General features: G+C 40.9%; 1 protein-coding gene across 7 annotated transcripts in view; it reads right to left on the bottom strand.

The window, feature by feature from the left end:
• The window catches only part of LOC125021372 (neural cell adhesion molecule L1-like protein), a 48,435-nt gene extending 23,764 nt beyond the window's left edge, over positions 1–24,671 (bottom strand). For 2 of the 7 annotated variants that reach the window (XM_047607439.1, XM_047607448.1), the window contains exons 1-10: positions 8,758–9,041; positions 6,719–6,889; positions 6,311–6,419; positions 5,986–6,173; positions 5,764–5,886; positions 3,569–3,739; positions 2,973–3,084; positions 2,712–2,893; positions 2,448–2,582; positions 1,354–1,494 (exon numbers count right to left, since the gene is read on the bottom strand). In XM_047607439.1, the coding sequence (XP_047463395.1) occupies positions 1,354–1,494; positions 2,448–2,582; positions 2,712–2,893; positions 2,973–3,084; positions 3,569–3,739; positions 5,764–5,886; positions 5,986–6,173; positions 6,311–6,419; positions 6,719–6,851 (1,294 nt within the window). In that variant the 5' untranslated portion in view covers positions 6,852–6,889; positions 8,758–9,041. Of the gene's footprint in view, positions 1–1,353; positions 1,495–2,447; positions 2,583–2,711; positions 2,894–2,972; positions 3,085–3,568; positions 3,740–5,763; positions 5,887–5,985; positions 6,174–6,310; positions 6,420–6,718; positions 6,890–8,757; positions 9,042–24,434 lie in introns of those variants that run through there. The other 5 variants (XM_047607411.1, XM_047607430.1, XM_047607456.1 and 2 more) reach the window with 3 other exon arrangements.
• Between the last annotated feature and the right edge of the window lie 269 nt (positions 24,672–24,940).

Raw genomic sequence — 24,940 nt, 5'->3', positions numbered from 1 at the left:
CACAGAGTTGTAGAGGGACGTTTGACTGTGTGCAGTTAACAAAGACACTTAGTCCTGAAGTCACTCGCCATGGTGCGGCCTTGCTTTACGTTGTAGCATTTGAAAGGGAGAATGAGAGGTTGTGAAATATGTAAGTCCTTTGGATTGAAGCTCTGTTACAGTTTCTTAAGTACACTACAACAAACCAGTCAGACTTCAGCTGAGGTTGAGCTCCTCAGTCGTGCCAACAATAGTTTATTTGGTTAAATTTGATCTGAAGTGGGCTGGATGACAGAACATAACAGAATAATAAACCTACGAGTAGCGACAACTCCAGACTTTTTCCATTTGTTTGAGCGCAAAGAAGAACAAGTCAATTAGGAGAATGCTTATATTTATTAAATTACCCTTTAAAAAAATTAAATTTCCTAAGAGAAATAAATGCAATTTAGGAAGACTGCTGTCTTCTGTTCAGTCCTGGGTCTCAGCGTTGTGTTCTGCCCACTTCTCTTACACTAAAACAGTGGAAATAAGGAATAGCAGCTATTTTCATTGAAAATTACGGTCTTCAATATATTTTTCACACTTTGCAAATTCATGCTGCGGGCCAGATTAGACCCTCTGGTGCGTGAACTGTATCATAAGCAATGGACTATTCAACATTTTCTAAACATTTGGGGACTGCAGGGACTGCACTGAATATAGTATTTGATTTGTCATATTTTTATTCCACAATGCACCAAGTGTTTAGTAAAAGGCTGGATGCCGTTGAATGTTGTTGGGCAGTGCTAAAAAAAAATCTCACAAATAATTAGGTTAAACAGCAAATGGCCAGTAACATGAATGAGATGACGAGTCTTTCAGAAGTAAAAAAAAAGAGGTTCTAAAGATTTGCTCCTGTCTACGTATGATAGATTGCAATGCAATGAAGCCTCTGAAATACAACCTCAGGCTTAACACTAAAGAATAACCATACCATAATTCATATCCTGGTTCTAACCTCAATTGAAAGTCTTTTTCCTTGCACCAAGGTTTAAAGCGGGCCGTACGTTTGACAACTATGATCCAGTCAGCACAAGTCTTAAGGCTATGCAGTTGGTTTTTAACTGTCAGCCATATAAGAATATAAAAATAAATGAATCCTGGGATGCATTGCATAAGTCCCAGTTACTGTCTGTCAGGGGAATGAGCTAATTTAGGAAAACGCTTGCAATGTTTTTAAAATAAATGAAGCTCAGGATCTGAAAAACGCTTGCATCTCTGTAAGCGCTTCCAGAACCCAGCGTCTGTAGACGAGGATGTGGCCTCTGTGTTATTCGGTTATGACCAAAGCCCTGGCTGGGTGAGCAGATTTAAACGTCTTGCTATACTCACTCAGGACCAGGATGTTAACGTTGGCCAGAACTCTGCCGTGCTTGTTGGAGGCTTCGCACTGGTAGACAGCCGTGTCCTCTGGTCTGGCGCTACGGAGCACCACGGTGTCGTCAAGGACTTGCCTGTTGTTCTGGGGGTCGTCTGACAGGAGCACAAACAACACAAGCGGTAATTACTTAAAAAAAAAAAAAAGCTTCAAAGAATCATCTAATGTTACACAAACGCTCTTCATACAGAAAAACAAAGGAACATTTCTGTATACGCAGCCAGTAACATTAGTCCTCACCACACCACGTTTATAGTATTGTACTCTGTTTCCTGCTGATAAATATAACTTCATTGTCCATTTCCAATAATTTCTGCCCGCTAAGGACGGGCCAAACAGTTATCTTTTTAAACCCATTCACACATGTAGGTTTGGATTTTGTTTTCCCTTAATAATAATAACAACCTTCATTTACGTTTACTTGTGTTATCTTTAATTCATGTTTAAGTTAGTTTAATGATCTGAAGTGTTAAGGTGTGAAAGAGGTGTGAAAGGTTAAGGTGTGAAAAACCAACACTTTTTCTGTATGTACACTACAGGCAAGATCCAATTTGTACATAAAAGATCAATGGTATACTTTGCATCAAAATAAACATAATTATTATTTACAGAGTAACTTATCAGAAGACATTTTTACTATAATTATCAGGTATTTTAGTTTTTCTTGCTTAGACTTGATGGCATTGATGGCATACGAGGCATTCATTCCTCGAGGGATATTTGCATGCAGACTCTCAAAAGGCAAAAAGTTAAAGCGAATAATGTAAACTGTGACTGTTTTTTTCACTTTTACACGGAAGTTGTGACTCTTCCAAATCTTCTCGACCCTAAAACTGAGCCCCTCTTTTCTTTTTCTGACATTTATTCAGCAGTGTACACCTGAAGATAAACTGAGGAAAATAGTGCTATAAAATAATAAAAGCAAAGTCTGATCGCGCAGTAAACACATCCCAAAACACATAGACCTCATGCTGTTTTTTGTGAACTTTTAATCTATCCAGATATTTTAAAACTTCTCTGGTGGATGTTCTCTCTCTCTCTCGCTCACCTTCGAATATTTCTCCATTCCTCCGCCACGTTATGTCTGGTGATGGTTTTCCAGTGACTGAGCACTTGATGTGAACCTCAGATCCGATCACTGCCAGCTGGCTCTGAGGAGGCTCTGTCAGCCACTTCGGTGGCTCTGGGAGATGTTACAAAGAGCCACGTTAGTCTCAGTCAAAACAAATGGCATCCCTGTGACAAGCGCTTTCTTTTTGAAGCCGAAAACAAAGGCACCCACGCGCATAATTACCTCCTGATGTTGACTAACCTTCAACTATCACATCAAAGTAGTGGACTTCATTTCCAGCAGAGTTTTGGGCTGTGCACGTGTATTTCCCCTGATCCTTCTCTTCCACAGCAGGTAAGGTCAGAAGCCTGTTAAAGTTGCTCAGTTCTACCCGCTCATTCAGTTTGTCTCCCATTTTCATCCATGTAATGTTCGGAGTGGGACTGGAACATGAAATGATTACATGTTAGTATCCATAATAAGTTGGTGGCAACACAAGTGCGACACAGAGTGCACACGTACAATCCCTCTGGTATACATTCCAGCTGCATGTCGTCTCCTTTCAAGAACACCTTCAAAGTTTGAACACCAGAGGGCAGCAGCAGGCTGGGCTTTCTCTCCAGGGGGCCGTCGGCTGCATGAAACATAGAGAACAGTCTTCCTCATTCGTGTGAATCCTTTTATTCAATGGTAATCTAAAATGCACGCTCATAAAAACGCTCATAATCGCCAATGTTTGGAAATATGCAAATCAGCTGCATTGTGTTCTTTTCACATCATGTGAAACGTGTTTTGATGAGTGACTGTTATTTATCGGCAGTGCTGCCGTCAGAAGAGTTATCGTCAGGTTTCACTGGAACAAAAACAACATGCTGTGAGAATAACACTGGTTTTGATAGTTTGTTTTTCGCCAACATGCATCACTCAACCTGCTGTCAACAGGATTTCCAGGCGCCTGTACATGACAAGGCAGGCCCAACTTTCTTGTATCTTGTGGTTTAACGGCAAGCATTCCTTGAAATACACTCAAATATCTTCTGCACTAAGAGAAAATAAAGCAGACAGATGTGTCTTGTGTTTTTCGAGTTGAAGGCGGACAGGCTGTGTAATAAACCTACAGCTCTTGACCACGACTGCCATGGCTGTTTTCTGGACGATGGTGCGAATTTTGGAGAAGGAAGCAAAGCAACCGTAATCCGAGCGGCTGTCTTTCTGTAAGGCATTAGCGAAGTACAGGTTGCCATCAGTTCCCATGGTAACCCTCTCATCTTGCTCAATATGCTGGAGATCTGCAAAACATAACATATTTGTGTCAATAACAGGCAATCAGTGTAAAAAGAATGGCATCTCATACTAAAGCCACGATTTCTAGATTGGTTTGTGGCTGCTTGGAGAGCACGAAACTATAAGGAGAGAAAAGTAAAAATCCTTTCAAATGAGACTGCAAAATTTAGGTGCCGTGAGCAACACAATGTAGTGTAATATTCAATAATGTTAATAGAAATGCCCTGAAGAGTTTCCTTGTATAGATCTGGTGAACTCATAAGTGCAGCAGGACAGCATATTTGGTTTGTACTGAGCCATTATTTAAGTAATGGGTCAGTCCACGGTCAACCCATTCACTGTATTTAACTGGTTCATTTTAAACATAGCCTTAAGACATAGCTGGTTTTGTCCATGTCTACGGCAAAAAAAAAAAAAAAAAAAAAGCATATGTGATTCTGCCTTATGTCTTTATGACTCTTGTGAAAAGATGGGTCAGGACTATGAAGAGAGGTATATTTTTGTCATGTGAATAAACAGAAGAGAGTGAAAATAGAGAAGCTGACGCATATTACGAGCATGTGTTTGCATCTTTTTAAAGGACCAGAGTGAATGATTTACTGACATCTAGAGGTGACATTGCAAATTGCAACAAACTGAATATCCCTCAACCTGTAGCAGAACTTGAGGTGGATGACACAACAATGTAAAAATATCATTCATATTAATGGAAATGGTTATGGTTACTAGAATACATCATAGATCCATATAAATCCTACGTATAAAGGTTTAAGGCTAAAGTGAAAACGCTATCCCGTATTCCTTTTGATGTGTTTATTTTTGTGGCAGTACTTCAAAACATAAATGTGTGAAACGAGTATTTTCATTATTTTTGTGTCATGGCTCTGTGTTGTATTTCCTTTCCTTTGTGTTTCTTTTCTTGTGTTACTTCTTGTGTTTCTTGTGCTTCTTGTGTTCTTGTTACTTCTCCCCTTTGAGTGTGCTCCACCCTCACTCGTTTCACCTGTGTCTTCCTCTCAGAAGTAGCTCCTTTTGTTCTCATTTTTAAGTTTTCATTAAATTCATTTTGTTTCCTACTCCTACCTCCTCATCCCTGTCTCCTGCATTTGGGCCCAACTTCATCTGAAACGCTGACATTCTGCTCCTTGCCTGTGGACCCGTCCTCCTGAGTACCTAAAAGGCTCTTGCGTTTTTCTTTCTGACATCAGTCAGTTTTGTTTGAGGTGGTTTAGGACCTTCTGGGGGTTGGACAGAAAACTCAGCTGCCACTGAAAAAAGCACTTCAGACAGGACTGAGGTGACCTTTTCGCATTAAATCACTTTCTCGGAGGGGGGAAAAAGGAGCTTGAAGTGAGGTAAACTTGGCGGCCTCGAGTGTATACCTCCCCTTAACTTTCCCTATTGTCACTGCTAACTGATACCAAGTGGGTTGTGAGGAGAGCTGTGCGCCTTCTCTAGTACACAGGGGTGTCACTAGCCAAGACAAACCTTCAGTGTCTAAGCTATCCACCTTAGAAACCTTAGAAACCTGCACAGTGCAAGTCCAGTAAGAAGTAAATGAATCCCTTATGGATGGGGCATTCAAGAACTGTGCATGCATCTGTGTGGTTTACATAGCGCACTTGTCAGATTGTCTTGGCACCAACCTTTGACTCTAATCGATTCGACGAAAAGTAAAAGAATCTGTAAATCCAGGTGATAAATAAAACTACGGATGTGTTTTTTTTTTTTTTATCTATCCGCTCTGTGTGTGTGTGAGCTTCTCTCCCCATCTCCAAGGTTAGGCAATTTGAAGTATGAACACCTTCTTAGACATGGTTAGACAATGCGTTGAATAAATTAGTCATTTTTAGGCATAACTGGAGCCATGGTAACAGCATTAATTGGAACACATTAACAACTGCATCAACAATGTGACGCACAACTGTGGCACGAGCCTGACTACCATGCGATTTATTTTTTTATCAATAAACATACAGGCTTGCCAAAAATTAGAAACATAAACGTAACTGCCTGTGTCATGACTTACCAACAGACATCCAGTAGAGCTGACGTGGGGCCACACCTTCTGGTGGGTTACATTTCAGGGTGATTGGGTCTCCCTCCTTAACAACAATGGGCTCAATTGTTTCCTTTGGGAACTTGGGGATACCTAATCATATAAAATGGTATAAGATGAAACATTATCTTGATAAAACACCAAGGCACGAGTCAGCGGCTTAATGTTCTTGTGTGTCTCAGGCCTACTTACTGGAAACTGAGATTTCAATCTCCTCCGTCACGGCTGTTCCCAGCTTGTTAGAAGCGTAGCATCTGTATTTACCCTGGAACAGGAAGGGACGCTTGTTGTGAAGCACAATAGTGCCTCTCGTGCCGTCTGTTTTGATTAACGCAAATTCTGAAGGTGTAAATTCTCGTCCATCTTTCGTCCATCTGTATCTGTTGGTGCAAATTGTGCGTCAGGTTTCCATCAGTGAGGAATATGTTGTGCAGCTGATAATTTGTCACAGTTTATATGTATATATATATATATATATATATGTGTGTGTGTGTGTGTGTTTTTTTTTTTCACTTACTCAGGTGGTGGGTTTCCCCTGGCTTCACAACTGATATTAGTGATGTTGTCAAATGGAAGCACAATGATGGGACCTGATGTGTGAGTTATTATGGTTGGAAGCTGCTCCACTGTAAAAATAGATAAATAAAAAAATGAAGACATCAAAAATCATCAAAGAAATTCTAAATGTCAGCTGTAATGATTCCTCAAAAAAAAAACATCTTTACATTTTGCATTTATCGTTTCCTTCAGTTTTTCATTCTTTACTAAGACTCTGTACAAAGAGATTCACATTTGTGGGAGAATGGGGATATTACTCATCGTATATAGTTCCCATGTCAATTAAACGTATAATCAAATTTGCATATTAAAACAACACTGAACATGTAAGCACATGCAGGCACAGTTCATTTCAGGACGCTCCTACCTTCTGCAGGGATGTTGAGGCCTGAAGCTCCAGAGGTAAAGGCCAAAAGCAGAACAAGCTGCAGGCTCCCCACCAGCCTCATCACTCTCCACTGGTTAATGGAGACAACCGAGATCGGGGAAAATGTGGACATCAGCTGCCGTCACTTGGTATTTGTAAGGCACAGAGAGCCTAGAGGATTCAAAATAACAGCATTAAAACAGAAAAGAAAGACTTCCAAAGTGGGCAAATATGCACTTTCCGTGCGTCTGTTGTAATGACAGAAATGGAGCAATACAATAAACAGCACATGGGGGTTGCTTTTCTCTAAAAGCAGTGCAAATGATCACGCCTAAAGTAGCAATACTGAAAACAGGAAGTTAACATCGCTGACAGCTAAGTGAAAATCTTAAAACATAAAAAAAGCTTGTTAGACTCTCGCATGTGCTTTAGTGCCTTTCTATAATAAAACACAATCATTTCATTTCAAATGTGCCGAATTATTTAAATCTGTATGCCTAATTGATTCAAGGCGCCAGCCATTTAGCGTGAGCTGGCCCTTATTGTTGTGGTGTTGTAGTGCGACACGGCAGAGCACTTGTCTGGAGATTACCCTTTGAACTGTAAAGCCTGGCTGGTGGCATCACATGGCATGCTTACAGTAAACCCGACTGGCACAAAGGCTAAGCTGCTGTCTGCTACGATCACTAGATCCAAGGTGGCAGTCTATAAATTCGCCTAAGCCCGTCAGTGTTTCACAGCTCAGTTCTCACAGTGCTGAGGCCGCGGTGGCGGCAGCTCTGGCGATGCCAAACGCGTTCACCCTCCGGCTAATCCTGCTATCAGGACAATGAAGCTGGGGAACTCCAGCGGGCATACAGTGCGCAGCTTAACAATGGCTGAGAGCTACTCCGAGTTGCTCTGAGGACACACGATTGCATGTGCTGTCCCTCCTTAGCCATAGGTTAATGTTCTAATTGTTCTCGTCTTTATTTGGGATTAAACAGCTTGAATTTAGAATCAATTAAACTAATTGAGAGGACTTTGTGATTATCTTCCGTGCGCTGGAATGGTAAACGAAGCAGGTTCGATGTCTGTTCCAGTCGAGTAAACACGCACTTACTCCCTTCCACTGTTGCATTAAAGCTGTAAGCCACAACCACTCTTGTCTGCTGCTGAGGAGGTGTGCCACATCTCGCGCACAGAGGAACGTGCACACAGATCCAGCTTGGCATTAGAGACCACCCAGAGTGTGACTACTACACTTCCAGTACAGCACTATTATACAGGCGCACATTAAAAGCATAAGAGGCGGTGCCACGGTTTATACAACAAAAGTAAAACCACATCAGCCCGGCAGAACCTTTAAAGGCGCGAGGCCCGCAGCCCTCCTGTGCCATGGAAAGTGGGACCTCTTATCAGGATTTGTGCTGATCCTGACAGCGCAGCCAGAAAACCAACCAGTCACTTTCATTCAAGTGCAGCGAAACCGCTGCCTTGTGCACACACAGACAACTTTGTGGGTTAGACAAATTACTGAGCCTTGAATATGTGCGTAGACCTGCAAACGTGCCACTAATGACAACTCAAACAAGGCTGACAAAGTCGATTTTAAAGGCAAAGTCCTCACAACAACAAAAAAAAAGGGGGTGGAGTCGCAATGTAAACAGGTAACAAAGCGTTTGTTTTTGGAGCCAGGGGATCTATTACTTGAACACATGGCAGATCATGGCCACAAATCCGCAGGGATTGTCTTCACTAAGCCAAAAGTTGGCCAGGGCTGGGATAGTTTGAATACTACACAGTTAATCCTTGCAGAATACACTCCATATAATGACCCCCGTGGTCTCCTTCCACCCCACCCCCTTTCTTTAAAATCCAGTTTGGTACAACCTCCCTGCAGATCATGTATGTGTTGCTGCAAGGTACAGACTGAAAAGTATGGCAGGAATTAGCTTGTATACGCATGTCATTCTGCTCAAATACACACACAGCACGCACAGAAAACAGTTCTCAGGGTTCATTTAAGACAAACCTTTCATAAAGTAGCTAGTACTTACAGTCTTTTGAGTCATTTTACATCTTAAGTCCACTTCTAACATAGGCTCAAGGCAGCTGCGCTACAAGTCCGTATAAAAGTGAAGGACCGTCAGGGGATCATTCCAGCAACTCTCTCTGAACTAACATCCCTGACATGTCCTTCCTCCTCCACCTCACGTTGCTGCTCTCCTGCTGCAGGGACACGCCTCCCCGCCCGCCCCTCCACTCAAGCAGCTAAAGGAGCGACAGGAGACTCACTGAAGTGACATATGTCACCAAAGCCTCTCACTTGGCAAAGAGGCTCCCTAAGCCGGTGACAATGATTGGGACAAAGGCTGCACTGCAGGGCTACTCAGTGAGCATTAAGGAATGGGTGGAGAGGAAGTACAGGCATGCCTCTCCTCTCCCTCCTTCCCTCCCTCCATCTCGCTCTCTCACCCTTTTCCCTCCATCCATCCAGCCTGCCTTCCTCGAACTATGCACGCCCATTTACACCCAGCTCCATCTCAATGAGCCTAATGCAATGTGTCTTAGATCCATTGAAAAGGGAAACAGAGTCATCTTCTCTCAGAAGAACCAGATCTTTTGTGGACGTGTGCTTTTATTTCCAGGCAGTGCTCCGGGGTATTGATGGATGGAGGCTCAGAAAAGAAAAGAAAAAAAAAGAAAAAACATGACTGTAACAAACATGCTGGTAGTTCATCTCTTCTCGAGGTGTTTATCAAGAAAAGAGTTTCTTATCTGGAGTAAAGAAGGATAAGCATTCAGTAGAACCATATCTCTATCTCTATCTCTATCTTGTTCAACTTCTCAAACAACTTATATACATCCCTTTCATGTCGAGGTCAATGTTATCTACATTTATTTATTTATTTATTTTTTCAGTGCGAAAGGAAGGATTTGCAATATGGGCAGGAAAACAGACACTGTCCTGAGGTTCAGATTTGCATTGCACCGAGTCCTGCACGTTTCATTTGTTTAGTCTAATGGGGACATAATGACTGCACCAAGAGGGTAAGCAATGCTCACGCCAGCCCTGTGAGGTCATCTAAACAGGAAGAAGAGTGTTACTGTGTTAAAGACATTAACATTTTCAAAGCGAAAGCTCCTCGATACTCCAACTCATAGGTCTTCAACAGGGGGTCCGTGGCCCCCAACGGGTGTACGGAGGTACTGCGGGGGGGGTCGCAAAATCTTTGGTTGATTATACCTTTTTTATATATATTTAAATTTCTTTAAATACGCGTTAACACGCATCTAACATGTTTTAGTGAAGGGATGAATGGAGGCAGAAGATGTTATCTTTATGCTCATGTCAGTTATGTCAGGTATGTTTATCTTAATGTTTTAATTCAAAATAATGATAATAATGTATATTATATGTATATTTATCTATATACTAGGTAGAGGGGTCCCTACTTAATCTCTACATCAGTCTGGGGCCTGAAAAATCTTGAAGACCCCTGCTCTAACTCATCTATTCTGGAACATTTACAGTGGAAATGATGAGCAGAGGGAAAATGCGCCGCTGCATTTACGCTGAAATTATAAGTCTTCCTAAATTCTATCCTTTCTGTTTGTTTTATTTATTTATTTATTTATTTGTATAAGGATAGATGGGAAGCCTTTTCTTATATGCCACGTTCTTTTTACTTTCAAATCTGATTAAAGTCACTGTTGATGGAGAAGGGTGGGACGTAATTGCGCACTTCATTCAAGAGAGTTGTCATCACTTCAGCTGGAGCTGTTCCATGTTTAAGAGAGCATGGCTCCTGTAAACACAGAGCAAACCTCAGAGGCAAATTCCTCTGAATGACTTAGGGATTCAAAGCATCAAATAAGGCAGCCACATTTTGTCTAACTTGTTTGTGAGGAATACTATTTATAGCACGAGTAGTCCTTCAGCTTCCTTTATAACCTTTACAAACATTTCTTTTAAGAGATAAAATAACAGGAAGAGAAGCCCCCGTCCCTCCGCCAGACACTCACAGAGTAACACATCGATTAGCTCACACTACAACAAACGTGACTGATGTTTAATTGTACTAATTGAAAAAACATATAAGACTCAGAAACTCTGAGGGCACTACAGAATATTCCAAGAGAAACCACAGGGTGTTTTCAGGGTCTCTTCTCATGACCAGCCTAATTGTGTTTGTTAAATTAGTGCAACTTTTAAAACAAACCAGAGACACGCATCATTTGTGAATTACAACGTTTATCCCCCTCCGGTGACTAACTGATGGGCTGCCCTTCACCATGCCTTTGTTGTGATGCATTTCCTCCCCAACAGCCCACGGCTCCTGATAATTACAAGTCTCATCCTCTATGCAAAGCACACAAATGACATAGTGATCTCGAAACGTCTTAAACACAAAGGAGCAAAAAGGACACACCTATGTGTCTTTGTTTTTGTTTTCTTAAAAAATCTCACTGGTGACTGCGGTTGTAAACGTTCGCGATTCTGTCACTTCCTCACAAACTGAGTCACTACTGACGAGATTATTAACCCATGAGACGCAGCGATTAGTTACTTAACACGCACAAGCGCACAACACGTAAGATTTACTTTTACTGTAACCACACTGTAACAACAGACAAACCACAAACATTTTTTGTTTTTTTTTTCATCTGAAGCTGAGTAACCAGCCTCCAGACAAACTCCACTCTGGAATAAATACTAGAGTGGCTTTGCAGATACACACATTTTTGCCTGACTACTTTGTTTTAGCAGAGCACACAAAGGAGTTTAAAGTCAATGAGCCTACATGCCGCCTCAAGGCTCGTCCCTAATATTTAGGTTCAGAAAGTAAAGAATGACCAGTTAAATTAATTTTACATGTTGCTACAGAAAGCCTCTCATACACACGTGTTCATGCTCACCTAGTATGTTACGCTTTAATTTGCATTAATTTGTATGTTGAAAAGTTTATTCACAATGATGGTGGCTCCAGCTCCTGGATAAACTGAAAATGAGGCAAAAAACTATTGTTAGTGGGGGCCTTTTGAGTTCTATATATTGAGGGGAGGGGCCTCTGTGGATCATCCCACAGATTTGGGATCTAATTTGGAGGCCGGCTCAACACCTTGTGTTTTTTTTCAATGTTGTTTTGAGTTGTTCCTAAACCGTTTTTGTCAGGCTGCATCCTGCTGGGGATGGCTGCTGCCTTCCAGGAGTGTCATTGCTACGGGGTGGGGGTGCCTGATCTGGGCTAGGTGGATGGTACATGTCTAAGTAACATCCGCATGAACACTAGGTCTAAAAGTTTCCCAGAAGAACATAGTACTGTCACAAGATGGTCAGTGTTATTTACTTCTCCTGTCAGTGGTCATAATGGGATGCCCGATCGGTGTACACTTTGTAAAAATAAACTTGCCGGCCACAGCAGCACAACCACCGCATCTACAGAGAGAACATCTGGGGGCTTTCCAACTTCAAATTAACAACACCGGCGTTTGGATTATTACAGTTATTTCTGGGCAGATTCTTGGCTGGAGGTCCCTACAGCAGATGCTAAGCAGCTTCTTTATGTGCATATAGACCTTTTAACGTATGTTACGCTCTAAGTGGATGTTAGCAACCTCTGGTAGATTAAAATAAAAATGCAGCTGCATCCAATTACAATCAGCACAACCCACGGAGGTTAATATAGAATATAATAAACAATACCCTTTCGTGATTAGGTCTGCACTGAATTGAACTGATTGTACATCAGTACAATGAAATTATATATGCTACATCGGCACAGTGCATGCAAGATAAAAAATATAAAAGAGTCACCAATATCCACAATCAAACAGCCATGAGTGCGGTAAATAATATGTGGTTTAAAAATAATAGCTACTATGCTGTACTTATTAACTTTGCGATAAACAGTATAATTCAGTAAAGGTTAAAGTTCATTTGTGTTATAAAATAAGTTATTGGGAGAAAATGTTTGGACATAAGGTTGAAATATTAATGGTGGAAATGATTAAATAAAGGATTTACCATGGTAATAACACGAGTTTAAGCTACCTTGATTAATTGAAATTGATGGTAGTGTTAAAAAAACACACTTAAGTAAGGAGAGAAAATGTACAGTTTAGACTGACGTATCGACCTTAGTACCTTACAAAAGACAAAACCCCGTTTGAGCCAGGCTGGGTAACAATCAGGCTTCGTGTCTCTATGATGGCCACGTTTGAACCCTCCTCCAACCCACACCTCTGCACCTCCGCCTCACTTGTTGATGGCCGGCGCCTTTGTCCCTGACATTCTGTTTCGGTCCCCCGAGCCCTTCACCAAACTACTAATAAAGTGCGTCTGGAATTCGCGACAGCCCTGTGACACGCATCAAAAACATCCCCATCGAAACCTGCGCGTCAAGTATTATGTAAAGGAACAGGAGCGCGTTTACATTCTACACAAGCACAACAGGTTTAAAGCAAAAGTATGCAGCAGCTCGTGATTCAAGACACTCCAACAAAAACATAGCAAAGCATATGGGCGCGTGGCAAGCAAAATTATTAGCGTTTACAAGCTGCTCTGCTGTAAGATTCAATTTTCATCTTGTTTATCTACGGCTACCGCAGCTTTGGTGTTTACACACTATTTAAACATGGCCACTTAGTTCAATGCCAATTTTAATTCTGCCATTGTTCAACGTGAACGTTTTCTACAGGGCACATGTGCTGCCTGGAGGTAGCTCGATGTGTATCGCTCTCACCAAAGCTCTTTGAATTACTATCTGCTCTGGAACGCGGCGATGTGTGGAATGATACATGAAGAGCTGCCTCAATAGAGAAGGAGCTGGGCTGGCACGCAAACACATGGCACGCTAGGACGACCATAAATACCAGGTTAACAAAACATTGCTTAAGGTTGGGTATTTTCCTGCATACAAAGCTTCTCCCCTTCAGCTCGTTTCATCTGTGCTGGAAAGTACTCCATCCATCACAGACAATGCAAAGTTAAAATAGCTATTAGAAAAACTGAATTTCCATACATAACAAGAAAGTCAGAGTCCTCTCACAGACAACATGAATCACTATAGAAATATGTCCCTTGCAGCAGAGGAAGGACAAAGAATGGCATTCAGCAGCTTAATCAGTTTTCCACAGCCAGCGGTACAGACAGAGAGAGAGAGTCTGAAGACGGGCGGTCACACTCGGCTTGGTCCCTGCAGACGCAGAGGCCATGAGAAGATCTCCTCACACCTTCCCTCGCCCTCACACATTGTTCATCAGTGTTGCAGAGAGGCAGATAAGAGAGCAATGTTGTGCTCCGTGGTCTGGCAAAGCTGGTAATTAGTTTATGGGATAATCTTGAAGGCCTAAAGTGGTATTTAGCTGGGCTGTAAAGTCTTTCTGGACACATCAACAAGTGTGAGGATTCTTTTGTCCGTCTGTATTTTGGATAAATGTTTCTGAAAGAAAGAATACTCACTCCAGTATTTCATTGTTTACTTAGTTGTGCGTCTTTTTTAAAATAAATAAATAAATAATAAAATAATTGGTTGTTTGTAAATCATATTGTTAACACTTGGACCCACAGGTGGTTTATCCTACTCTGTCGGTTTGACAGCATAGTAGTATGGGATGGTATGTTTCCGATTTAGTATTTCCAGCTGCTTCTCCATCTCCACGATCTTTGAATTGATTGCTTTGGGTCAATAAAGATGGAGCACACTGAGGAAAGGTTAACTGAGGAGATATGGAGATACAAACATCGTAGTTTGGAGGAGTTTCGACGAAAAGTTTCAGTTGCCACCGTTGAAAGTGAAGCATGAAGTAGAAGCAAAAAGAAACTAACTCCAGAGCAAGTTGACTGCTGAGCGTGCAAGTGTAAATGGCTTGAATCATCGCAGGCTGCGTGCGTAAGTTGCGCCGTCTAAAAGAGCCTTTAGAGCTAGACGGACTTTATTCATCCACAAGGGAAATTGCTTGGTCACAGTAGCACAGTTTCACTTAGAAAAATACTAGTAAAATAAAATTAAATAGTGTGAGCAAAAATGTACAAAATTTGAATATGAACAAATGTACAAGAAATAGAGACAGAGGTAAATATATATTATATGCATATGAAGGATTAATAAGGTGTAATAAAACCTATGTTTTATCACTTTTTTATTTGAAGCAATGATTTCTGTCATAGTTTTGTAGTTGCTCAAGGAAGAAAGAAGAAATAAATACATTACTGACTTTGTGTGTGTGAGAATTCAGTCTTTAATTGCAATGCATTATTTTTAGAAATTGTTCAATTATGTTCAGATAATATGTAATGTCTATTTTCACAGTGTTTTTTATTTAAATATTTTTTTAGTTGAGTGGATCAGTGGAGTTATGATGTGTCTGCTGCATAGGTCTTCAACAAGGGGTCCAGTTTGGGGTCCTCGGCCTGAAAAACATTGAAGACCAATGGTCTACTGCAAAGAAATTCTTTAGGTTCATCAATGTTGTAAAGGAACTGTTCCAAAGTTACCTTGCGAGGGTAATTCTTGAGAAATTTGTGAGCATGAGATCACACGAAAATCTATTTTGCCAGGCTTCAAGCTGCGTACCTGTGCCTGTGATTCTAGGAAAAAGGCACGACGTGATGATCAGACTTGTCTACCAGCAGGCTAACTAGATGTGGCATGATAGTGATAGGCAGAGGATTCAGCCAATTATTATTGGAGAACATCTTCAGGTGATTCTGTGTAGGGATAAAAAGAAGTATGTAGTCTAGAAGTAGCCACACATTACTATAATCACGCTCAACTGCTCATCTGGCCTTTTAAACACTGAAGACCTAGACAGTGCAGGTCAAAAAAGTGATCTTTTTGTCACTTTGGAAAAAAACTAATTGGCACTTAAGTTCTAACGGCTTGTGCCTGCAGGCTTCTCAGTCAAGAGAAGAAAAGGATGAAAAGTAATCCCACCATATTCCACCTGTTTGGCTGCATGAAAGGAGCCTGAGACAGGACTACAGGCTTTATGTGTGACATAAATAGCTGCTAAGCAAGATCTGCATAGAAAAAGTTAATATATACGTGTCATCAATTAAAATGTTAAATTAGATCATTACACGTGTGAGAAACTTACATAAAAAAATAAAAAAATAAATCATCCACCTACTCTCAGCGATCAAACAGTTTCGAAGAATCTGCTGAAACATGTCAAGGGAATAAAGCTCATGAGTCACTTCAAAGTACACTCACAAAGCTCTTCCTCAAACATGATTACATCTGCAGCAAGCTTTGACAAGATCTCACGGCACGCCAGTCTAACACACTCCCCTTGACAAAACATAAGTGAAAACAAATGCATTCCAATATAACATCCCTGCACTTAATCCTCATAGATATCTGTTCTAATGTTCAGTTTATTTTGAAACAACAGGGGGGTGATTCAACCGGATGATCATATTTGGAAGATGCAGTTTGTGGAGCTGTTAAACTGGATTGACTTCAACACTGAAGTGTTTCTGTTGTTTAATAAAAATAAGAGGATCATGTGTTGGTACAACACAACACAATTCAATAGTACCACAAACCGCTGAAAATGAAAACCAACAGCTTTCTCAGTTATTCGAAACAAATGCTGAGTACCAGAACCATCATGGAGATAAAAAATTTGATGGAGGACTCTTATATAAGGATGCATTTGCTTTCACACTGTGTACCTAATGAACTGGCAAATAATTTAGTTTTTTTTGTGACAGAAAACTCATTTGACTCAAGCCTTATCTTTTCATAACAGTGCCACTTCAATTCACGTTATCATCTCGTACTGCATAATTGCGGTATATGCGGGACTGATAAAATAAATGTTTGACACTGACAGCAATAAAAGAAGCTGAGGAACTGTTTGTGTTGCTGAGTCACTACATTTTCTTGCTTGTTTTCACCTGGTATGCCCCTGATCTGTTACATACTGTAGATGCTGTGGCTCAGAGCCAGTGGCACTTGAGGAGATGAATCGCCTTGGTAGGTCTAAGGTTAACCTCAGGACAACTAACATAGGACTTGCTCCTTGCATCGCCCTGTGTGAGCAATAGCATCACTGCTGTCTAACGCAGCCCCATGACAGCAGCACCCCTGTGAAAGTGTCAGGACCTTGCCTCATTTGCATATTTGGAACATCATGAATGAGAGCGTTTGTTCTGGTTTGTGCGCTCAATTGAAAGGATCCATTAAAGAGTGTTTATGGGCCTCCACTGTGTTCGGTCGGAAGTTTGCGAGCTGGTGGACAGAGGAAAGCGCCAAAACAACAAAAAAAAAAAAAAAAAAAAATGAAAAAAAGGTGGCCCAGATCAATCCATATGCAGATGACACACCGCTGGACAACTTTAAGCATGTGAACAGGTGTGCCACATCACAAGTGGCAAGATGTGTCAGGTTAATAAATGTTTCAACAATGACAAGGAATGGCCCGAAGAAAGCTACTCAATTCTTTCAGTGCCAAGTATCAAGAGAAGCTTGTTTACTGGAAGTCAGAGATTGCAACATGTCCCGTGACTACTCTGCTGCTCACGAACAATTCGGAAATACCGGATTTCCCACACGAAGGTTGTGCTAAAAAGACCTCAGGTTGTTATAAGACTTCAGTAAAACCTATGATTAAGTGCACAGTCTTCTTTCCAGGGTTCCACCTAATTCTGGAGAAATTAAAATATTGCTAAACATAGTGTTGCACTTTCTGGGATGCTGTGGAATAATAATATGGAATAATACATGATGCATGTTTTCCATGCTTTTGTGGATGGATGTATGCAATAAATAGTTTTATTTGACTTATTAACTGACTCATTTCTATGCCCTTGAGATTGTACTACTACTGTTTCTGGTAATGCACCTTGAATTGTGTTGCATGTATGTCACACCTCTCCAGGGCTCTGTCTCAAATGTTCACATGCTGAGAGTGAGTGCATGGTCTGTGCAATATGTCCGCATTGGAATGACAATATAAAATTGTCTGTTATTGTCTCTGAAATCATGGAATTTGTCCACCAATTGTGAGATTTATTTGACCTTTTTCTTTGTTTTTCATTTACATACAAGTGCATAGTCTCCATCATAATATGGCCACTTCCACAGAAAAAGGATTTCCTCATTAAGCCTTGGGTCGTAACCTTAAAGCTATTTCATAATTTAATATAAGGGCTTTCTGCGCAGTAAAGTAGCGTAACTATTCAAATCACCTAAAAGCAGTTCTTATCTGACAAAATATCTTGACGGATGTCGACATGATTTGGCGGAAACTGAGATGCAAATCATTACCTGCTGCAACGGTAGCGCTGGGCTGCACCGCAAAACATGAGTTTGCTCAGAGTGAGGTTTTGACCCAAATGTTGAAAAAGAAAAGACAGAAAAGAAAAGAGACACGCCAATAGCAAGAGAGGGCCTGGAGAGCGTAGAGTTTTGGGGGCACATCTATCTATCTATGGCACAGGAGAGTGCAATTCATGGGAATTCATCTCATTAACATATGAATCAAATTCCAACAGCAGCAAAAAAAAAAAAAAAAAAAAGAAAGAAAAGAAAACAGAGAGTTCAGAGGCTCCTGTTAGGAATACCAGCAGTAGATGCTTAGAAAGTATTCCAATGAGCGATAGGATCAAAGTTAAAAAGAAAGTATGACAAATCTAAAACAACATCTTACCACCAGCAATAAAACAAGCTTTAAAACACTTTGGAAGTCAGCTTTACCGTGGGGTTAAACCTGAACCCAAACGTGAATGAATGAATGAATGAATGTTTATTTATTTTGAACAAAAATGTAAATAAAAAGTAAAAAAGATAAGAATATACAAAGGAGCAGGAAGAAGCATAAACTTCTTAACTCCGACTCCATCTTATCCTCTATGTTTCATTGCAATATTGCATGTCCCTATTTATAATGAATGGATTTAATAAGCAAAATGTATATTAATACACCATACACATCATCAATCAGTCAACTTCATTAGAATAAACATAATGCAAATTACTAATAAATAATAGTTATAGCAATGTATATTACTGCTATAAATATATTACAACAGCTCATTACATATATATATATGTATATTAAATCACATTTAATCATGTCCTTTGATAATACAGCTGCAATGTTTAGTCAATGAATTTGCACAATTTTTTTGCACAATGATCAACTGACTGATCAGCAATAAGAGAAAAGGAGAAAAGCTGCAGCACTTGTGCACAATCCAAGCTTACGACAATTTCATTCTTTTTTTTATAAGTAACTAAATACATTTACATTAATTATGCATGATTTGAGCTTATCGATCCTTGCTAACTCATACCTCAACCTCAGAAATAAGTAAACTTTTGGCATAATGCCACAAACGTACCTTCTACATTTTGTCCCACAAGTATAATCCAAACAACACATAATGCAGAGCAATAGTAATCCAACAATGCACAAACACAGTGTTATATATATATATATATATATATATATATATATAAGTGATCTAAATACTTAAAAACATGTTTTGCGTCTCTCATCAGTAGCTTAAACCTGTCTCAACTAATGCAGATCACCTCAGCCTTGGAGCAGGGTGAACATGTATGAACAAGGGACTCGTGCGTCATGGGAGAATTCTTTACTCCTCATAATGTTTGCACACACATGTGCCTGCCCTGCTCTACAGTCAGGTTTGGTTTTGGACACGGTTTCCGACATGCCCTGATTGTGATCGAGCCTAAACTTCATTCACAGAATTTGCCGATCTGATGATAAATCCTGTGGGAGGAGACCACACATAGAGAAGATGTTTACTTCACAGTCTGTCGGCGGGGACATGCTGTCATGGTCAACAAGGCCCTGCGCTGCAGATGTCACAACTTATTTCTGTGTTTCTGTCTCAAAGTGAGTGAGTGTCTTGAAAGAGGGCTTAACAGTGAGGGCACTGTTCAAAAGCAAGAGTCCACATGAATGCCGTGAAGAGCATTTTGAGTGCCAACAAACCATGTTCCTCACTCTCTAGGAGGAATGCAGCCTATTGTCAACTGAACTTGTCCAAAAGCTCCTGAAAGTGCAGCACACAGACGGGGGGATAGATGCAAGCTGGGGGCAGTATACGTGATCGCACTCAAAGCAAGATCATCCCACTAGTCTTGCGCTCCGCTGGAGAAACCTCAGTTGTTTCCAGTTCAGACGGGGTGCAAAGTTATTTGTGCCCCCTGTGTGAGGCGTTGATTTCACAAAACATTTGTCGGCTGGAGCGGTCGTGACCTTTGCTCTTGGTCGTTAGTAACTGCTCGGGAGGCAGAGAGCCAGACGCCATGGTAACGCTGGTATCTGCGCTGGAAATATTTGCTGGGAATTTTTAAGACATTTCCACAGAGTAAAAGCTTAATCTGTTTACAGGTTGATGCTAACAAATCTGTCGACAAACGTTTAAAAAGAAAAGAGAGGCTGAAAATGCCGTCGCTTCTTTACTATTTTAAACCGCACCGTTGAGCGGTGGTGAGTTCCCGAGTCAGTGTCTCCTGTAAATATTTCACAGGCATTCCAAATGTGGACTGGCTGTCCTCGGAGCAGGGCAATAAATTCCCTAACCAGATACACACATCAGACAGTTTAGGCTCTCTTTCACGGACATTCTCTATCAACGCCACCCGAGCATCATTAAATAATTGAGTTGGAAGTTTGGGAGGAAATCCCGCAAGTCCTTTTATGGCACAAAAGCAGAGAGTCACAACACAAAACTGATACTCCCAGCAGGAAAGGCCATGGGAACGACACAGCAGAGCCACCTGTCACTCTTTATCAAAACTTTCCCTTTAGATTCTTTTGATTCATTCAGTTAGGGGCCGTGTGCAGACCGCTGAGGCTATGATGGTACTAGATTCTAATTGCCCGAGCTGCAAAAAAGATTAGGACAAATCCAAAACAAATGTGGAGCTCAGGTTGTGGCGCTATCTTCCTGACAGCTGCTATCTTCACTCTCAAGAGCGGCACTTCTTAATTTATTCATGTATGCAGTATTCTCAGATTATAGGCTTAAACAGTATTTAAACAGTTAATCCACATGAACGCTTTCTCTGACACTACTCATATGTAAAGTATCTGACTGACATTCTTTCTTTTCTGCATGAGTAAGAGATCCTATAGACTTAGACTTAGACGGGCTTTAATGATCCACGGGGAAAATTATTTTGTCACAGTAGCTTAGTTGCACATAAAAGAAATAATCTTAAAAAACACAAGTAAAAACAAAGATAAAATTTGATTAAAATTAGATAAATATTATCTAGTAAAATAAAATAAAACAAAATAGAAAACAGTGTAGTCAAAACGTGTACCAAAAATTGTGATGTACAATTAAGAATATACTAGGCTACTACTGTTGTTAGCTGGTGCCTTCTTCTTGTTTGCTAGCTGGTAGCAGACGGCTAGCCTGCTGATTGTTTTTGTTATTGTTGTTGTTGCTTTGTTTTGTTTTTTTGTTGTTGTGTTTTTTTGTTTTTTTTTTAGTTGGACTGAGCTTCTAAATATGTTTAGTCTGAAAGGTTGGGAGAGGGGAGAAGCATTTGTTGACATGTAGTTGCATATTCCATCACTTCCTACCTACTGCTGTTGGCTAGGCTAGTTGGTTGATGTATTCTTGTTGATTGCTATTAGGTAGCTGACTACTAGCCTGCTGGTCATTTTTTTTTTCCCAGATTGGACTGGGCTTCCAAATCTTGACACAAGGGAGAAGTGTTGGTTGACATGTAATCGCATATCCTATCACTTCTTACCTACTCCGGTTGGCTAGACTAGGGAGCTGGTGTCTTCTTGTTGGTTGCTAGCTGGTAGCTGACGGCTAGCCTGCTGGTTGTTTTTTGGTTTTTGGACTGAGCTTCTAAATGTGTTTTGCTTCAGATCTTCCCACAAGGGATTGTTACATCTCATCCTGTGTAATAATGAATGAAAGTTTGTACTTGTTAGCGGCGCAGTTACAGTTTTGCACTTATTTGCATCTTATGCCTCACCTCGTAATCTTTTGCTAAACAGTGATAAAAACAGTGTAATTTAGCTACACCTAACTGCTGGTGTGATTTTGTTAATTGATTTTTGTCTTAATTTTCTGACCTTTCTGCTGCTCTAATCAAACGGATCTCCAGCTGCCATAATCAACAAAATTTCAACACATAAATTGTAGTGAGAACACCAAACAGGCACATTTGACCTCTTAAAATGTCTCTGGAAGCTACCGAAGAGTCACAAAAGTTTTGTTCTAATAATATATTCGATTATTAGGCTGCGTTATATTTTTCAAGCGGTGGATTCACGTCGATACCCTAATTTTGTTGACTATAAGCGAGTGGCCGGGAGTTTTATTCTTCCCAGTGCATCACTGATTAAGTGGCTGCGAAGCTCACCCCCTGCTTGGTAAGGCTCTTACATTGCTGCTCCTAATGGATAACAATGAGCCGCTCTGATGCTGACCGCAGCTAAACATGCTCTGTTCTGTCACGACACATTTGGCAGCAATTTAAATCCATACAATGCGCCGAGCAACAACAGGCTGCATCAATATGCTGCTTGCTATATAGAAAAATAAGAGTTTTTATATGGCGTTAAGAAGGCATATTTGATGGTTTTCCGTTTCTGTAGAGCCAGGATTTGACCTACAGCAGAAAGGTCCAATTATACAATTGCAGGGGTTGCTGAGCAGCAATTATCTTGTGTTTGTTCTTAAGAAGGCAGACTAGATAGGAGGAGACAGCATGCCTGACAAGTTGCAACACGCTGGATATACCTGTCGTGTTGACAGTGTGTACAAACCCTGAAAAAGTAGCAGAGAGTGATTTACAGGGACTCTGTTGCATTTATGTTCCCTCGTTGATGCCACCGGGGAGCTATTTGCTTTGGAAAGTTTTGATTTCCATTTCACGGTGTCAAAGCATAATGACATTTTCCTGCGAGGATCCAACGTCAGTTCACATTAAGTCGCTTGCTTGATAAGAAGTGCTCTCAGACAAACCACCTGCCATCTGACATTTACAATTTATCTTCCTTTCTGTGGTTTTAATGAACCAGAACATGCTGTAATGTCATGAATATGGAAGGTTCAGTTTATATTTGTGGGGATGCCAAGTTGTGAGGAGTTGTTTCTTCTCTGAAATAGTGAGTTTTGGACTGGCTCTGACAAAAAAAACATTTGAAGACAGAAACTGTGGTGGGTTGTTTCCACTGCTTTCCGTTTTAAAATGGGAACTCTTCCAGTGTCTTTCTTTGCTTGAGCCACACATTTCCAATTATGAATAGCACAAAAATCAGCAAGAATCCACTTATGAGAAGCTAGGACAAGCACATCTTTGTCAAATTTACATGTAAATTGAGAAACCTGTAAACAAAAAGAACTGAATCAAACTGAAGGCTGACAGAAAATCTGTTTTTAGTCTTCATCGTATCCAGCCATGAAGCTTTACTTCAGATCTTTCCTTCTTTGGAGACTGTGTGGGGTGCACCCCCAACGTCATAGCAATCACACTCCTTGATGGCAGCATCCATCCCCAGCAGGATGCAGCCTCCAAAATTCACTAGATCAGGCATCTGTGGGATGATGAACAGAGGCTCAACCCATACGACCCAAAGACCCCCACTAACAACATTGTGTTGCCAGACACCACAGGACCCGCTCAGAAGGTCCATGTCTGTCCTGTGATGAGTCACAACTGTTTTGGAGGCACAAAGGACAGCTTAGCAGGTGGTCATAATGTTATGCCTGATCAGTGTAAGTCTACACAAGTCGTTTTTTTTTTTTGGACCAAAGTCATAACCCAACACAGAGATCGATACCAGTCACAGCAGACATGAAGAGTATGTGAATGCACAATGTCACACGTGCTTCCACCAACACGAGAATCGAATTTGAGAAAGAGCTCAAAAAGAAACAAAACAGGAAGTTTAAATTAGAAGCTGACCCTGTTCTCATGTAGCAGCTCGGCATCCTGTAAATTCATTTACTGAAAGTTTCACCCAAACATCATCAAAGGGGTTGAGGGTCCCCCAATTACCACATTTCAGTCAAGTTGGGTCATACACTGAAAGGGACTCGACCCATTTTGCTGTGACAAAGCCGCGGAGCCCTGAATAGGACAGCGCTCACCCACTGCTGCTGATTTTCACCGTCTGAGTGGCCAGACATAGAAACAGAGAGGGAAAGACTCGGCTAATCTCACTATGACTGACTCGCAAATGTCACAAATCCAGGCCGTCACAAGCAATGCAATACTTTCCAAAACCTGAGTTCAAGCGAGACTTTCAAAAGAGGCTTATATCTCTTAAGTCTCATTTACTCATTTTCTTTATCTCCTACAGTGAGTTCATCCTGACTGCAGAGCCGAATGTCTGTTAGTTTAAATCTGAGGGCCACATCAGGTTTTAGACCAAAAGCCACCTTAACAGGTCAATTTTAATGAGAGGCCCCATGGTCTAATGCATGGGCCATTATTACTAATACAAAAAAAATTGTAATAAACACTAAAATTAAAACGTATTCGGCTTGTCTGGCACTGCACTTACCTGCATGAATACAGATTATTTTTGTCTCAACGATAAAAACACACAACTGGAAGTATATAGCTGGAACCAGCTGCTGATTTAAGCTGATAAACAAACCACTCGCCTCGTCATTTGATCAGTTGATAAGTTTCGACTTAAAAGTTTCGCCTAAAAAACGAAAACAAAAAAGCGTGGATAAGGTAACGCTGAGTTTCGTTGCGCAACTCACCCATGAGGAAGAGCGGCAGCAGAAGAGGGGTTCTCACTTCTCTCCGAAAAAGTGTGCGGTTCAGAATTTAAACGTCCACATTATGAGTGATGCTGAAGGCATGGCAAACATCTCCTACGGGAATACTTCACCACAAGTTAGGTGCGTGCAGTTGAATGACGGCCAAAACTGTGCAGCGCAACAACTATAAGTATGACTCAAGCCCCCGCAAGGTCGTCTCTCTATTTTGGAGGCTGCAGAGGTCAAAGGACGGTGGTGTGTGTGTGTATGTGTGTGGGAACGGCTGCTGTCATATGCTATAATCGGCTATAGGCTGTCTTGGAGTCAAATATGCGCGTAAACGTGGGTACATATTTCAGTCCGCGTGTGCGTGCGCGCACACACTTGACTTGTCAGTCAATTGAGGTAAAGAAACGAAAGTCATCGTCTTATTTTTTTTTCTTTCTTTATTTTTTTTCTTTATTTCTTTCAGAACAGAGCCCCCCTTGTAAAGCTCAGTTACATTT

This window comes from Mugil cephalus, chromosome 1 (assembly GCF_022458985.1).
Source record: "Mugil cephalus isolate CIBA_MC_2020 chromosome 1, CIBA_Mcephalus_1.1, whole genome shotgun sequence".
Taxonomy (NCBI): domain Eukaryota; kingdom Metazoa; phylum Chordata; class Actinopteri; order Mugiliformes; family Mugilidae; genus Mugil; species Mugil cephalus.
Note: the sequence above shows the minus strand (reverse complement) of the source record. Positions and strands in the feature narration are given on the sequence as shown.